We start from the raw sequence: 13,294 nt of genomic DNA on the forward strand, positions 1-13,294 counted from the left end.
TTTCATGCACGGGCACATATAAAGTAGGAGTAGGCAAAAGTCATTAACAGCAGCAAGTAAAGGAAAAGATAAATTTCTGAGCATTTAGTTTTTGTTTTGTTTTTTTGTCGTTGTCTCATTTTTTTGCCGTGCCGCACGTATCTTCTAATCCTAGTACTGTATACAGTGACACTCTGACTTGCAGTGAGAGTAGATTTCATAATCTGATGCGTCTGGGGAAGTATCCCGCAGAAATTAGATGCCTGTCTAGTTCTAACACCTTGCACAGCCAAGAAGACAAGTGTCTAGACGTTGTTCTTGGCTCCAGTTGCAGAAGAAGAGCGTGATATTGAAAGTTGATATGATCAGCCCAATCTGTGATGGTACGGGTCATTGGGCCTCTTAAGAGATGACATTGACACCAACTGTACAGCTTCGGAGTTGTATCTCCTGAAGGTGGGGGATATATTAAGTGATGATTAGGGCATTGTTATTCATACAGTAGTTTAGCTACAAATAAAACACGCTTCTGGATAAACCAAGTTAGATTGGCCATCAGCGGTTACCAGGGCTATGGTAACAGGTGAAGATTCCCCCCCCCCCCCTTCCCCACCCCCCAAGAAGAGACTGGCTGACTTTTAGTGGTAGAATGGGATCGTTTGTGCTGCCTATCACTCACACATTCCCCTTCCTCCTCTCAGTTTGCTGTGTGTGGGTTTTTGTTACTAACCACCTTTCTCCATTTGTGTCACATTAAAATGAAGGAATGGGCTGTACAGGGTGAACAAAAAAAAAATTGATTAATTAAAAAATGCCACTGTCTAGTTTCTGTAGAATAGAGCCAATGGTCATGTTGATTTTTGGTCGTAGAAGTGGCATGACAACGGCCCCATCACTGCTCTTTTTCTTAAAATATTATGAGTTGTAGTGCACGATTCATTTTCCATATTCCCTTGATGGGGTTTTTGTTTTTCATCTCTTTCCACATTTGGAAATCACAAAGTGCTTTATAGACATTCGTCAATCCGATTGAGTACTGCAGTAGAAATATGTCAGATTCATAATTTCATCCCAGGTTGATACAATCTCCATACCACAAGAAGCCTGTATGAATCAGGTCTTTTCTGTGGGGTACCCTATGAGGGAAAAGGAAAGAAACAAACAACTCTACAAAAATGATTGCCAAATCAGATGGTCTCAAGTACTTTTTTAAAAGCCACCAGTGTTTGTAATCCACTCTCTAACTTTCAGACATGAGAAGCGTTTCCCTCCCTCCCTCCCCCCCCCCAAAAAAAAAGAAGGAAAAAGGAAGTAAGAAATTAAAATTCAAGCAGTATTTTTACTTTCACATCTTGAGAGTCCCATTAAAGTGGTGTACTCATCACATACATTGTGAGATCTGCCATTAAAATCACTGGTCCAGCGAAACCTCAGAATTGTGTGGTAATGAAACTTCCTGCACGTGGTTAATGTGTTGGTTCAGTCCCTGATTCAGTGGTAACCTAATTTCCAAGTTGATTTCTTTGGGGAAAAAAAGAGAAAGAGAAAGAGAAAGAGATTGGGGGAGGGGTGTCAGCAAAGAACAGGTTCTGTGCTCACTTTGGAGAAAATGAAAATCCAACAGATATACCACAGATATACTTCCAAAAACATGAAGCTTTTAGCTAGTCATTCATTTTGCTTTGGCGTCGACAACATTGCATGGTGGATTATGTTATGATGTTCATCATTTACTTTATTTTACTCTGCTTGAGACCATGCTCCCATCTCTGATTTTATGAATTGGGACCATTTTTGTTTGTTCTTTGTTTTGTTTTTCATTGGTAGAATGTGCATGCATCCTTCCTTATTGTTTCATTTTGGTTCTTTTATTTTCCCCTTTAGATCAATTCCTACTTGTTTTCAGGGCATGTAGAATTAGGGGAGTGCAGTAAATCTGTTCTAGGTATTGAAAGTCTTTCATTTTCGATAAGTCTGTCTACATTGAAGCTGAAATGGGGGGGGGGTGGTAGTGGTACAAGTATTTATTTTTTGAATGAGTGAAGTCTCCCAGTAAAACGCTTCTCATAATTTTGTAAGACACATGGTATGTGAAAGAAGAAAAATGTATTTGATTGTCTCGACAGCTTCTGACATTTTTCTTGTGGCCCCGTACCACACCTTGCAAAATCATATTTCGTCAGATGTTGGCATGGCATGTATAAAGTGACAGATAGGTTAGCTGATGTGGTGGTCACTGGTTAGTATGTAGGTAATACTCTGAACCAACCTTTGGAGTGTCTAGCAGTTTCCCCAACCACCCCTGTCAAAAGAAATTTGTCCTATCACCCCACCATGTGAAATGACAGGTACTTCACCTTGTACGTGCAGGTTAAAATGCTGCCTGCCCCCCCCCCCCCCCCCCCCCCCCCCCGGAAAAAAAGCAACAAACAAACAAAAACAAAAGCAAAATAGATAGATAGATAGATAGATCGATCGATAGATAGATAGATCGATAGATAGATAGATAGATAGGGTAGATAGATAGATAGATAGATAGATAGATAGATAGATAGATAGATTGATTGATTTAGATAGAGAGGGAGAGATAGTATACACATGGGGCGGGGGGAGGGGAGTTAAACAAAAAAAAAAACCATCAGGAAAAACCATCAGGCTTCTAGGACGTGCAAGTCAAACATACGTGGTGCTCTTGTACGTTTCAAGTGTTTTATGTTGTGTTTTGATTTGATGCCAGGCTCATCAAGTTTCAAAGTGCTTGCACGCAAGCCCTTATAGCCCAGATCTACTGGGCTTTGCAGTCTACAAAACGAAACGCAACACTCTTGATGTATTCTACCAGATTAAACTAGTTGCAGTGTTAGGCAGGAATTCACAGCCACACTGCCCATGTTGACGTCCAAAGTACAGTTATAAAAATCAGCCATGCCAAAATTTACAAGGCATACAGTTCCATATTTTAGGCAAATAGCTGTCACAGCAATTAAGTTTGTTTCTTTAATGGTAGCCTAGTGTTGATGCTGCATTTGTTTTTAGTACACAAGTCATCTGCTGCATGATTTTTTTTTTTTTTAAAGAAAAAGAAAACAAGAGAACAAAGAAGTTACTAACTGATGACTAAACACTGCAGGATTTTTTTTTTTTGTACTTCAAGGACTATTGAGATGACTCGGTGATAAGAAGTTGCCATATGGCAGACCAAAATAAGCTTTCGTCCCAGTCATCGATTGACAATAAATCAGACCTATCATCTCTGATGCCAAGAGTAAAATCAGATTGCATGATGCTCACATTCTTTTACCAGGATCATTATGATTTTGATGAGGGGAAAAAACTGCAAGAGGACATTACAGAGTGCAGCTAGCAAATGAATGTAGAAAGAGAATTTTTTCTGCCTGTTTTTCCTTTTAAAATTGTAGAATAAGAGCAAATTATTCAGTGCCAATTTTTTATTTGGAACAAATGAAGAAAACTCTGCTAACTTAAAGTTCTGTTGCTTGCAATCGGAATGAATTCGCTAGACTCTGCAAGTGTAGAGAATTTAGCCAGCAGGTATGTCCATTCTGTATAAGAAATGTCACAATGAATTTACTTTTCTTCCCTGTGTAAAAAATGATTGGAATGCACCATTATGTCTCAGTTGAAGTGCAAATCATATCTTTTGAGAGGTTATCCTGAAAGTTTGTGTATTTTTTTTTAAGTGTGTGCATGAATCAATAACCATTTTAAGATGATGCTGAACAAACTGCATTGGTTTTGTTGCAGGTAGCAGAATCATGACTGTCCTTTATTTTCAGTGACGCCACCAGCATCAAATCTAATGAGCAATCTCATAGAATAATGCAGCTTTAGAAAGATTGACCTTCTTTAGAGCAATAGATGTAAAGATATCAATGACATGTTACGCAGAATATTCGCCTGTGATTTTTTTTAAAAAGATGAAGTAGTTCTTGTACCTTTTTGGCTAAGTTCCAAAGAACACCTCATGCAGCTCCACACGTCTATTTCCCTTCTGCAGAAAGTGCAGTGGAAATTTTATTTTGGAGCATGTCTATGTGTGTATGTTTGTGTAGAGTGTGTAAAGCAATTTCAACCTCTTTAGTTTTGTAATATTCTTCAGATCATTTCTGGCAGCAAATGAAGCAGATAAAATGGTGAAGTATATGCTTCAGTTTTCACTTGCAGATTTGTCTTGTAAATTACAAGCGAGGAAGTTAAATCTTTTAATCCTGACAAAAACAAGAACAAAAGCAAAACAAATTAAAAAACAAATGAATAAATAAATATAAGTGTGTGGGGTTTTTTTTTTTAAAGATAGTAAATATGCCTGTGCTATATAAAACTGCATATATTGGCTGAGTTGTGTATTGGTCAAATTGATCAAAATTGCAACATTTGAAAATATTCAACTTTGACAGAAACTGTAGGATGAATTCTCATGTCTCGTCTGGCAAAATTCTCTTCTTCTTCTTCTTCTTCTTCTTCTTCTTATCTTGAATTCAAAAGCGTTGAAAATGCTGGCTCGAAATGCAGCGAACCTGTCTGTGCCCCGTACGTGTGCCAGGGGCAGATCCAGGAATTCCGTAAAGGGGGGTGGGGGATGTGAAAAATATTTCTGGTGCCACTTATGGGTTTAATCAGCTGACAAGCAAAAAAACAAACAAAAAAAGGCTTCAACTCAATGTCCGTGCGTCACTACAATCGAAAATGAAAGGGGTGTTGCAGGCACGAATCCGGTACGCTCCCTCCTGGATCCACCACTGTGTTGATAAACCTGGCTGGATCAAGTCCATGAACAGTCGAAAGAAAAGAAAAAGTTCAGAGCCTCTGATAGAAATTGGAATATAAGAGGAAAAAAATTGAATGGAAGTTCATATGTGGTCACTCGATGGATACAGCAGAAAACGCGCAACTGTCAACTTTGACCTTTGACGCGAGGTCCATATCTTTGACATGTTGAAGATCCACAAGTCCCGTGTATAGACCGTTTAAATTTCGATGGCCTATTCACCTACCGCCGCTGGCGGCGCTATAACGGCCGCCATAACTGGGGGCCAAAGGGGGCTTCCAGCGACCTAGCTACCCAGCGAGTTGCACTTGCAGCTAGCAGCCTAGCGTACCCATCGCGCATAGTTAGCTGGGAGCGGCCGCTGCATCGGGGACCGCCGCGCTAAAATTGTCATTGTTTACTCACTGTGGAAAAGTCATTCAGCGACATTTATTGCCTTTCTTTTGGACAAATTGAGTAATTCAAACATATCGATATAGAATGAAAGCTTCAAAGGAAGGTCCAGAAAAAAAAAAAAAAAAACATACATGTATTGTGCAGTTGTTGGGTGCGCAAATAAAGCCGGAAAGGGAAGCTGCACGTCAGTGTGTGAAATTCAGACACTACTGACGCATGATGAATATATAGACTTAAGTGAAATAAAGCGGAATAAAAAATGCACAGATTTTCGAAACAAATTTTGGCCTATCCCTACTAGAATCTCTATTTAAATAGGCTATCACTGCATATTCATAAAATAAAGTTGTTTATTTTAGAAGACAAGTTCAGATCAAAGATTTTGAGAATTCACTGATTTTTTTTTTTTTTTTTTAATGCATGGTGCAATACTTACCAAACACTTCCTGGCTATACTACTTTCTATTATGACAAACATTTTAAAGCCTACACTACAGCTAAATTAATGTTTCAAATTGTGTAAAAAAAAATTCTTATAATTTTTTTACTTCTTCACTAAGCGTTCAGCGTCAAAATGACCATATTCAATTCTGGCCTGGAACTCTGAATTTGAATTCATGAAGAGATACATATAAATATTAATCTGCCATGAATGGTGGTAAACATCCGTTCCTTATCATAATTCATATCAAGAAAGTTTGATTTGAAAATCACTTTTGCACAAATTGTAGATTATAATTTTAGGCGTTAGCGCGATGTTAAAAAGTAATGATTAGACCTTAAACAGAAGAAGTTTTGGTTGTTGGCATCAGGCGAAGTAAATTAATTTCTTTAGTTTATACGGCTTAGAAACGCCTAGATTTGCCTTCAGTTTGGTTTAAAAGTTAGTTAGACTTGCCGGAAGCTAGTGACAACCGAAAATGATATAGGATGTATCGGATTCTAGAAGTCAATAGGTCTAGACGGGTTAGATCTAGTCTGGACTGTTGCCTAGAATTCTAGACAAGATCTAAAAAACGTTAGACAGACTCTACCCCTCTGGTCCGAAAAAAGGCAAACCTTAAAACGGTTTAAGTTAACTATATATACTAATAATTGCTATGATAGCCCCATATCTAGCTCAAGATTCTGATCCATTATTTGTATATCAGTTAACTTCTCAACAGTCTAAATTGACGTCCACAGACGTCTACCTGCGCCTAGCCAGTTCTCCCAAGGTGTTTTTAATGCTCTTATAATCCTCTCTGTATAGATCTATATGGGGCTTACACGCGAGTACCCAAGTCATCGCAAGGGAAATGGAGTCTACAAACACTCGCGGATCGTACCGATATTTACCTTGAAATTCAAGTTTTGGCTACATCCATGACATCTACCCATTCGCTCATAGTCGGTATAGGTTGTTTAATTTTATATCTAAAATGTAGACTCTAGTTGTCTCAAAGCCAGATGCGTCGATCGCTACCAGCGCTAGAGATAGCTAGCTGGCCGGCTGGCGCCGGGTGGTAAAAGCACTGGCTGCCGTTGGCACCCTTGCCAAGCACGCACAGCGCTTGCCGACCCGGCCTGGTTGGCCCCCAGTTATGGCGTCGCCTTAAGAGGGCGCACTTCCATGAACAGTCACTTGAATCGGTCTATACTCAGGCAGGTGTCTATGGGAAATGCGTGTTAAAGCAAAATCAGTCCGTCCTCAACAGGTTAATGTTGAATTGATTGGGATTTTTGTTTTCATCAGATGCTCTAGGACTCTTTAACTTTTTGTGATGATCTTTGACTGATTAGTGTCAATATCCACATTAATATTCACTCAATACTGAGAAGTAGGGAATGCTGACATTTGCTGTCATGCACCCACATATTGAAATTTACGTTGTTTTGTAGCCGCCGAGGAACCCTATCGGTGATGTCGGTTTAATCTTAGAAGAGAGATAGAGGAGCCATGAGCAATGAAAGACAGTCTGCATACGCTACTGAAATATCTATTCTTGAGACTTTTTCTACAGTCTGCCAAAGTAACCCCCCCCCCCCCCATATGGATTCCACTCGGCCTAGCTTAAGTGCTGTATATCAGTTGGTAACTTTTTATAGTTGTTTGGACTGAAAGATTCATTTTAACATTACAACTTATACCTTCTTGAAGGTTATGTATGCTAAACACTGACAAACATCTTTTGATTTTGGGATCAGTGTAATAATTCTTCCCCTCCAACCCCACCCCGCCCTTAGTTCTCAACAGTAGCACCAAGAAAAAAAAATATCTACATTTAATGAGTGAGATCTTTATCATGAAGCAATTTTTTTTTTCTAGAACGAACTTTGTTTTCACTCGTGGTACATGATATTTTCTGTGCTGAAGTGATGTCAATGTCCAGCTTGTGATCTTTTTCTTTTCTCCATCGGTTTGACAAGCCATATAACTGTTTTTGAAAGGTTTCAAATATTATTTTAACCCATACATAATAAATGAAAGACACTTCTGAGCTGATACAGCCTGTCTTGTTGCGTATCTCCAAGGCCACAGGCCTTCTTGTGCATAGGGTGATGTAAACTATGGGTTTTAATTTTTTCTCAGCCAGAGAGGGAGCCCTTTATTTCATGCCACCCTTTGCGCATTATGACACTTCTGCAATCAATCCCCAGCTGGTAAAGGGTGTGACATCACAATGGGATAGGGTTTGCAAAGTTTCATCCGCTCAGAATGCCCGTATTTCCGGTCTTTGGGGAACTTTCCTCTTCTACTTTGAGTGTCTCTTGTGTGAAATCTTTTGATAATCCCGTGTTCTCTGTGTGTCCGGTGTGAGCACAGCACCTACTATGCTGTTTGGGATTGTCAAGCTCCCTTAATTCTCTGCACCAGTCCCTTTGCCTATCACCTTCATCAAAGGCAACTTCTCTATCAGGCGGATTCTGGAACCTTCTCTACATAAAGTTGCTTTTTTTTTTTCCTTTTTTTTTTCCTCTTGTCTCATTGGGATGCAATCGCATTATTGTAAAAGGGATGGTATAGTCTTGGTTGAGGTGAGAATTCAGCTTTTAACTTTTTGTTAGATACATGTTTGTACCTACAAACCACTTTATGAATGTGAAAAAGCATACAATGCTAAGAAGAATTCAAAGTTCATTTGCTGAAAATCAGTTTTGAAATGGCTGAAATATCCAAAAACAGAGTGAAACAAAGCAATCCTGAGAAAAGGTGGGTCCCACCTTTTATTGGGATTGCTTTGTTTTGGATGTCTCGGCCATTTATTTCAAAACCAATTTCCTGCAAATTAACTTTGAATTCCTCTGAGAATTACATTGTATATGCCCTTTTATATTTCGTAAGAGGATTCTCATTATCTCAAAAAACCATCATCAATAATGTTGGAAACCTCATACCCAACTCAACTGCAACTGTACCATCCCTTTAAAAAGAAAAAAAGAAGAAAAAAAGAAAAGAACTGGGGCCGTTGCATAAAAGTTACAATTATGGTAACTTTGCCATCTAGTGGTAACTACCATGGTAACAATACTCAACAGCCAATAAATATCAAGAATTCGATGGAAGTTACCATTGGATGGCAAAGTTACCATAATTGTAACTTTTATGCAACAGGCCTCTGGTTGATTTGGAAAGAAAGTGGAATTGTGGGTATGTTATCAAGGTTAAAGGAGAGTTCCTCTTAAAGGTTAGAATGAGGTCAACAGACCATGACCGCCAATTACATAGCATTGGCACAAGTCTCCACCTCCATATCAGAGAGAGAGAGAAAGCAATGCTTAAAGAATCATAGATCCAGGAAGTGTTAACCATGTCATCGACTGCCCAAACAAACAAATGAATTGTGGCAGCGCATTAGGTCATGTGGCATTACATCAAGTCATTTGACTTTCACATGTTTCCCATTAGTAGTGAAACTCCAATGAATACAGAGTCCACAGAAACACAAGTTACTTGTATCTCTTTTTGTGATTGCAATGAATAGAAAAACCAATATTCTTCTTCCTAATTTCTTTTTTTTTTGGTCAAAAAAAAGTAAAACAGTGTAAAGCTTCAAATATTTTCTGTTTTTTAACTTCTATTTAACTTCAAGTGACGAATCAGTTGAACGAAGGAAATCCATTGCACTCCTTTTTTTTGGGGGGGGGGGGAGGTAATGTTTTTATGACTTATTTCTGTTCTCTATAATCTTACACCACTGTATATTATGTGCATACACTGAATTTATTCATACACTGTCTTTTTGCAGTCAGTTAGCAAGCACTAGATAACACCAATATTTTCACCAGGAAACTTAGATTTTTCCCTACCTAATTTAGTTTGGCACAGTGAAAATCAGATCTCCACTTCAAAGTACTACTCAGCTGTCCAATTCTCATTTGCAGAAATACTTTCCAACCCCTGTTCAGCAAAAAAAAAAAAAAAAAAAAAAGGAAAGAAAGAAAAAATGTCTTTGAAATCTCGCTTTCGATTGTTTTACTATCTTTCTGGAAATCCTGTGCCGCATGCGTAGACAGAATTTTGCGTGGAAAGTCTCTTTCTCAGTTAGTGGACTCTCAACTGTGTTAGTAAAATGACAGTTTCGTTGTTTTGCAGGCTCACAACAGGTCTGGGATATGGCATAATTTTGAAGGAAATTTCTGCTGCTTGTGGTCATTCTGTTTTTTGTTTGTTGTTATTGTTTTTGCTGGGGCATAAGTGGTGACTAGTTGATGATAAATGGTACACCAGATCATTAATGTTGAGAAAAGTGCACCATGTCTTCATCAGCGCACTCCGCATTACAATTTCTGTCCTTTGATGGAAGGGGAAAATATGGGTGGCACATTTCTTATGGCTTTATACCCATCCAGAGTGTGTCAAAATGCTCAGTTCCTATCTAGTTGTTTGCCTGCAAGACAATATAGCCATGAAGAAAAATAAAACAACTTTGTTATCTTTCCTGGCCCTAGATTGTTGCACTAAATCTAGATATAGGCAGATTGAAACTTGATCTGCGGTCACCTACTGTCTACTCTTCAAACTCTCAAGAAAACTATCTCTAAGTATGCAGTGCTTCAAACGGAGTGTGATGAAAGTCAGACAACAGTGAATTTCCAAATCCAGAGAAGGAAAACAAAAATTTAAGACAACTCTTTTTTTTTTTCAATTTAATTAAGTGAAATCTGTCAAACAAAAGGGTAATCAAAAAAAAAAGAAAGAGGAATCTGAGTACAAATACTGGTAAAATTTGTATCTCTCACTTCATACAATTTCACCCGCCTACTCGCAATTAACAGCTGGTTCATTCTTTGCCTAAACATGCTCATACTTCATATACCCCTGTCATTCCACATGATTCCCCCCTAACACGCCATCTCACCGATATTTTATACGCCGTTCGTTTACGGCTACCACCTATCCAGACATGAATAACAAATTACCACCGACATATTTTTTCGGAGTGACATTTCAAAATTGGCCTGTTGTTTGTTCCTAGCCCCTCTTTACATGTATGAAAACTCATGTCTGTTTGTAACCCTTGGTTCAGATAAACGTCAAAATCCTGGTGTGTCTTCAATGTATCTCTCCTTCCTTTTTCCCACCATTTTTTTTTTTTTTTTGCTACCATGTTCCTGCTCTACATCAAGAATGATATGTATGCGAAAGGTTTGAGTTTCATGCTTTGAAGCAAAGGACTCATTATGGCGTGAGTTGTAGTCAAACAGATAAATGTTGTATGTGAAGCTGAGAGGGTTTAAGACACATTTGATGTGATGATTTTATTTTCATATGCGGTTGTGCCAGTGTCTTTTATCCTTCCATCTCTTTTGCCCAAATGGAGGTAGGTGTATCAGAATTATTACCAAGACAAGAACAACAACAACAGAAAGACCCATTTCCAGGGCTGTTGGTTGAAGTGATAAGTATCTGAAAATCTTGGAATGCGTAATTTGTTTCACATTTTCGAGAAAAACAAAATGAAAATGTTACAGTGACGCTCTCAAAAAAAAAAGACCAAAAAAATGTGCAAGTTGATTCGCATGATGCCTGTAAAGCATGGGAATGCCAAAATGGGGCTGCGCACTTCTGTTCTTGTATAAAGGAAAACAAAAGACAAATGTGTGGAACAAGTTATTCGTGTGGTAATGAAGTTGTCTGGTTTGGAATTTGAATGTGGGTTTTTGATCAGTCTTCCAGCTGAAGTCACTCGGCAAAGTATTCACTGATAAAATGAACAGTTATAGATTTAGGGGTTGTTGGTATATTACCTATTTAAGGGGTGCAAAGTTATTCTGCCCCATCCCCCTCCCCCTCCCCCCCCCCCCACTCATCTTTCCCCTCCCCTCCCCATCCCGCATTGATTGTTCCTCTTACACTTACACTTTCAATGACCTTTCACCTACCCAAATGTCTTACTGTATTCTACATGATGTTTCTTATTATTATTGTAAGGTCGTAACAACTGTTATGTCGACGAGGTATGGTTGATAATAGTATTACAAAAGAAAAAGAAAAAAAAGAACTCTGCCATGTTAGATAGTTGAATTATTGCAACGAAACTGCAGCTTTTTAACATGCTGTAAATGGTATGTAATTGTTGTTTAAAAAAAAAAATGTTCCTCAAACTGTATTTATTTGTTTTAAAGTATTCAAGTGGAAATTTTACTGAGGTTTTTCAAGCTGTGGTCAAATCAGTGGGGGCTGTGGTGTGCTCAGTTGTCATGAACGGAAAGTAGATATGATGATGATTCGTTAAGGAGCCAGTGGGTAGGAATTGTTCCAATATCAGAAGCATTGCTGCGTCCAAAAAGTGCTGATGCAGTCCATCACACAGGTTTTTTAAGGTTGAACGGTTGTGTAAGATTTTGCAGTGTACTAATGCTGAATGCCTGACGTGGTATGCAGTTTGGCCACACATTTTAAGACAGCTGCATGTGTATGCTCCCTTGCAAATCAAAAGAAACAGTGCTTGTTCTACCTACCCTTCAACAATAGAATGAATGGTGTATGTTGAGCTTTAAACTTGAAAAAAAAAGTGATTCTTTTCATAGAATTGTTCTTTGTTTTGGGGTGTCTTGGGTTTGTCTTTTTTAGTTCAATGCTTTTAGAGTCCATGATAGTTGATAGTCCATAGTTGGTATGGCAACAGCTTTCCCCCCCCCCCCCCCAGCATTTGTTCCTTAGTAGTGTCCATGGAAATGATGCCAACCCAAATACCCCAGATTTATACCTACGCTGTGACTGCAAAGAGAAGAAAAGAAGAAAAAGAAAGAAACCCCCCAAATTTCCCCAGCATTTTCCCCTAACTTTGATGATTACAAATAATCCCCCCCCCCCAACAACCGATAAAGAATATTGGTATCTAGCCATCACAAGCCATCACTGTGTGACTCTGTCTCATTGTTTATATCGCAAATACTCTGCCTCTAATACAAGTACATTTGATGGAGTGGCATATTATTTACATCTGACCCACTCCCGAGTTATTGACTTTAATACCAGTAAACAACCCAAGTATAACTCTCCACAAACAGCTTGAACCTTTTCAAGTGACCCAATATGGCGCTCCCTTGGTAACCATGAAATATTTGTGATACATGTAAATTGATGCTTTTCTCCCATGATTACTCCCCCCCCCCCCCCCTTCCCTCCTTGGTTAACCGCCCACCTAACGCACCCCTTGTGTGTTTGTGATATCTCCTTATTTTTTTTCCCCCTACTTTCCCAATAATATAAAGGTGAATGTGATGATGAAGAAGGTAAGCATGGAAATTTTTGCCCTTTGCTTGGCTTGCACACATGTACGGTGTGATGCTCCCCTGTGTCTGTTGCATAGCCATATTTATTGAGTTTATTCATTTATGTATTTACACACACACACACACACATATAATTATGTAATCCTAACCTTCCTGGTGTGGTGGATATGCAGATGCAACTTACCCTTAACCAGCTACATATCCTGATTTGTTCTAATTAGCCCAGAAGGAGAAATAGTGTGTAGTGTCAAGCACCCCTATCTTTGTTGGCTTCAGTCGAAATATGTCATTACTGTTGTGAAAAAAAGAGCTTTCCAAAGCAGTGACTTAATGAGTTAGTAACATTGAGCCATCATGAAATGCTGGACAAAAGAAGGAACCCCCAAAAACAAATCTGGTTGAGAATTA

The 13,294-nt window shown here is 38.7% G+C and overlaps 1 protein-coding gene across 1 annotated transcript in view; it reads left to right on the plus strand.

The window, feature by feature from the left end:
• LOC139741708 (semaphorin-1A-like) overlaps positions 1 to 13,294 on the plus strand; it is a 139,650-nt gene that overhangs the window by 120,424 nt on the left and 5,932 nt on the right. The window contains exon 17 of the mRNA XM_071652292.1: positions 12,866 to 12,886. Coding sequence (XP_071508393.1) covers positions 12,866 to 12,886 — 21 coding nt within the window. The remainder of the gene's footprint in view (positions 1 to 12,865; positions 12,887 to 13,294) is intronic.

The sequence above is a fragment of the Diadema antillarum genome, unplaced genomic scaffold, assembly GCF_040938485.1.
Source record: "Diadema antillarum isolate AM-2024a unplaced genomic scaffold, OU_Dant_1.0 seq00000946_RagTag, whole genome shotgun sequence".
In the NCBI taxonomy this organism is placed as follows: domain Eukaryota; kingdom Metazoa; phylum Echinodermata; class Echinoidea; order Diadematoida; family Diadematidae; genus Diadema; species Diadema antillarum.